Here is a 4,430-nt window from a genome sequence, read left to right on the forward strand (position 1 = left end):
ACCATCATGAAGCATTCCAGTCTGCAGTGGGCATGTAGCTGATGGGGAGGCTCCTCTATCCTGCCTGCACCTCATCAGCTAAACGAGAGAAACCAGCATCCTATTGGTACCCAGAGGGAGATGAAACGAGTAGCTATGTGGACAGAGCAGACCAAAAAGGAAGGGGAATAGAGGTTTAAGCGGGTTGGCAGTAATGTTACCTGACCCAGCCTTGGGAAACAGTCACTGGGTGATGTCAGAGATCTGCAGAGGTGATGTAAGGGTGTTGCTTAGCAGCTAGAGACAGCAAAAGAGACTAGTTCTATCCAGAGAACCTCCGAGCCTACAGAAATCCTGCAGAAACCTCTAGGGCAGCAACAGGTTTTGATCTCCATCCTGTTGTGGCTCCAAGGCACGGCGTAGTGATAAAACCCAGGTGGGATAATGCCTCTGTGACTGTTTCTTACGCCTTTCCTTTGGGATCAGCCTGGAACTTTGTATTCAGAGCTACCCAAGTGCATTCAGCATGAACCTTTGGCTCAAACTACTTTACTTTGTGGTTGCCACTGTGTTCTACAACCCTCCTCTTGCAGAAGCCTTTGGTTACGTGGCTGACAATGACAGCTCCCAGTGCATCGCTTATAAAGCCGTGCCTGCGTGCTTTGGGCCACAACTCCTGGCAGAAGGGCTGACAGGGTATTTGATAAGGGTGATACCACCAAATGCTTGCCATGCAATAGAGAATCCTCCAGCACCAAAGGCAGCCTCCGAGACGTATATTGCACTCATACGGGGGTATGACTGGTCTTTTGTTGAGAAAGTCCTTCATGCTCAACAGGCTGGATACCAAGCCGCTGTTGTGTACAATGCGGATTCAGAGGAACTGATTACCGTGATGGCTGATGACAAAGAAATCCAGCAGCTGATCAAGATACCATCCCTCGTTACTGGACAATCGGTCTCCCTCCACTTGCAAAGGGTTTTGCAGTGTGAGAAAGGGACATGCAGACTTCTACCAGCCAAACAATGTTCGGGTCCTTGTCAAGACAATGCTAAAATGCTGCAGGAAGCTTTCAGAATGCAGAATGTCAAGTATTTCGGGTACATATTCTGTGTCATTATTGCCACTGTCTCAATTATGGTTGGCTTAAGCTGGTACAAGGCAAAGCTGCATACTTACAAGCAGGGAGACAAATACGAGAGCTGTGTGATCTGCACGGCAGAGTACAAGGAAGGGGAACGCCTGAAGATCCTGTCCTGTTCCCACTCTTACCACAGTGCCCGCACTGACAGCTGGTTCCGCACCCGGCCCCAGAAGACGACAATGTCCCTTCTGCAAGCAGCTGGTGAGCACCTACGGGCAAGGTGACCTCCTGCCAGAGTGGGCTGGTGAAGATGTGAACGAGGAGGGAGAGGACCATGAAGACAATGCATTCAGAGAAGGGTACGAAGATGAATATATTGAAGAGGAGAAAGATGATGCAAGCACAGGGGAAGGGTTTGCTGCACTGGGGAACGGTATCATTTGAGCTATGGCAGGGATAAATGCTCGTTAAAGTAGGGGAAATGTCCCTTGTGCTTTCCTTCAGCTCTTGCTCCAAGTTAGCTTTTATTGGGAAGCAACTCACACTGCAGCTTTGGTTCCCCTCCCCTGGTCCCCCCCAAGGAAAGTCAGTCATGAAATTTCAGCTGGAAATATCAGAAACTCCTTGAGCCAGAGCAACAGGGGAGAAGCAAGAAGGAGGAGGGAAGCAGGGCTTTAAGGACATTTGGTAGGCGAGCTGGTTTACATCTGCTAGAATGCTGCCTTAATTCCTTTCCAAAATACACGTGCACGGACACAAACACACTGGATCTTGCTTTTCGGCGTTACCGAAGGGGAGGGCCCCGACAGCCCAGGTGAGAACTGTCCCACGTGCGTTGCAGCCACCAGGAATCATCTCCTAGCCTGACAAGTAGAAAGGGAGGGAAAAATAGAGGGTACGAAAGCGTAAAGGTGTAGCAACTTCTCACTCTCATCGGCAGTGAAAATGGAGCCCACAAGCCCCCAGGACCCCCTCATCACCCTGTGCACTGACACACACTGTCCCCGAGCATCAGGGTAGCTCAGTACAGCCCGCTGCAGAGGACAGCACGGCCTTTAACTACACCGGCAGAAAAACCACGCTGCAAATATTGAGGGCACTTTAAACACTATGTCCTCAGACAGGGGGTGATGCCAGCGGGAGGTAGAGGTCTTTACAGCAGGATTCACTTTGTGGAGCTGCGTAGATGGAAGAACGAATGAAATGCTTCAGTGTGGTGTAATTGGCCGCTTTTGCCTGCTGGCTGGCAATCTCGCACGCTCACGGAGGCTGACGTGACAGGTACATGTAACCTCCTGCTACCTAGGTTGTTCCAGGTCATTATCCAAATGTGCCTAAGCACCTTAAGGGGAGATGGATTTATGTACTAACACGATGCAAACAGATCTTCATCTCCTCTCTAGATACACCAGGTATAGACGTATTATTTGGACAGCCTCTGAATACGTTTCTAATTCTGCTTAAAGCAAAAGCACGAGCAGAAATCAGCGCTGGCTCCCCAGGCTGGTACGGGTGGCTCTAACACCCACTGTGGATGGGGGAGCCAGCCAAGTCCCAAACTGCGTATGGGAATACAGAGCTGGAAACACTCACAAAACCATTATTAGCATTTAATCTCATATAAAAGAAAGGCATAAAACCTCTTTACTAAATGCCAAAAATTAAGGAAGTGAACAACTCTAACATACTGTGACCAAGACATCAAACCTGCACAGCCGAACAAAGGCAAAACTCCCAAATCAAAGCCTCTCCTCCAAACATAAAACACCCTGTTTCTGATGGGCAGTACCCAAGAAGTGGGCTGTCATCAGATCACTCTCTTAGGACCATGCAACAAAATGACACAACTGTGGCCAGCAAATAAGACCAGTGCCTTGGAGTGTTTTCTTCTTGAGTGGTTACATGAAGACTCAAAAGGCCGGGAGTTTAGAAAAATATTGTCCGAAATCATCACACTGCAGAACAGAGAAGCATGATCTCTGCAACACGGAAACCTTGGTGACTTTCAAAAAGAACACCACCTAGATTACTCGGGTATCTTTAAGATATCCGTGTCTTAGAAAGGGCTGGGAAAAGATCCATGAATACCTGTGATGGCCATCGACAAGGTGGATCTGAATCCATCGCTCCCACCCCAGGGAAACCCAGACAGCTTCAGGTGGGAGGAAGAGAGGAAACTGCAGTTTCAGAATTTTTTTTTGGCAGCGGAGAACTTTCAAACCAATTTCTCCTGGAATGAAACATGACAGCATTTCCAAGGACTTGATGGAAACGAGTCTTTCTACAAGTCCTCAGACTGAGCTGTTTCGTTTCATTTGTGGAACAAATGGGGAAAAATGATTTTTAAGTCAGTTCACAAGAAAACTACCCTCCTCTGCAGGGTGTGCAGCCTCCTGGGAGCCATAAATCACTTCCATTGCAGAACAAGGGTGCCTGAGAAGGCAAAGGCAGTTATCTCCGCCTGAGGAAGGAGACAGGTCCTTCGGATGGTGATTAGCAGCAGGAAGTTCATTTAGATGCCTTCATTTAATTGCCTTCTGGAGGTAACTCTCCTGTCAGCAGCTTGGAAGGAGACAGGACTGGCTTAGCTAAGCTGCACAAATGTCGCCTTCTTCATCCAGTGCTGAGCATCTGGAGCTGCCCTGAAAGCTGCCCTGGGTCCATAGCCCCCACTGAGCTGGGTGACCCCAGTTCCTCAAAGGGAAGGAATAAAAGGAAGGATGAGACTCTCGCCCATCTCACCACACTCTCACTGCCGTCATTTGCCCTCAACCAAGGTCTGAAATAGCACAGATGCTGCAAAACATGCTGGGAGCAGGCTGAAGAACCAGGATTTTCTTGCTGCTGGTGGCACAATGGGCTAAAACAGGCTCCAAGTGTCCCGCATCCTACTGATGGAGGAGGAGGGATTGAACAAGACCCCTGAGCCAGACCTGGAGGTGGTTCTGGATAAATCGCACAAAAAGCCACGGTGCCATCCAGCTGCAGAGTGCTGGGCTTGAGAGGAGAGTCCTGGGGGGAATTCTCCAGGCTGTATTATGCATGAGGAGAGATGAGCTGATCATAGTGCCCTTAATATCTGTGAATTTCTTTCCATCTTCAAAAGCAGCACATGCTCCTGATGGGCTGAATTCTTACTGAAATGGGTCAGTAGAAAAATAGATCCTTCTTACAACACAACACTGTATTGCCTTAATTTAAAAAGGAGAGGAAAAAAAAAAAAGGAACAGAATCTGGGTAATAGAGAAGTTCTTCACTCCATTTAATGTTATCAAAGCCTATTGCACTGAAAATCTGAAATGTGTGCCACAGCGTACCTGACCTCGCGCCCTACAGCTGTCAGATCCGCTGCCCTCCACCAGCATT

The 4,430-nt window shown here is 48.6% G+C and overlaps 1 protein-coding gene across 1 annotated transcript; it reads left to right on the plus strand.

The window, feature by feature from the left end:
• The first annotated feature begins 505 nt into the window (after positions 1–505).
• On the plus strand, positions 506–1,508 carry LOC104157445 (E3 ubiquitin-protein ligase RNF167-like). The gene is given in 2 exon segments (XM_009694772.1): positions 506–1,300; positions 1,302–1,508. Coding segments are annotated over 2 exon segments (1,002 nt in total).
• The last annotated feature ends 2,922 nt before the right edge of the window (positions 1,509–4,430 follow it).

This window comes from Cariama cristata, unplaced genomic scaffold, assembly GCF_000690535.1.
Source record: "Cariama cristata isolate BGI_N322 unplaced genomic scaffold, ASM69053v1 scaffold21932, whole genome shotgun sequence".
NCBI classification, from domain to species: domain Eukaryota; kingdom Metazoa; phylum Chordata; class Aves; order Cariamiformes; family Cariamidae; genus Cariama; species Cariama cristata.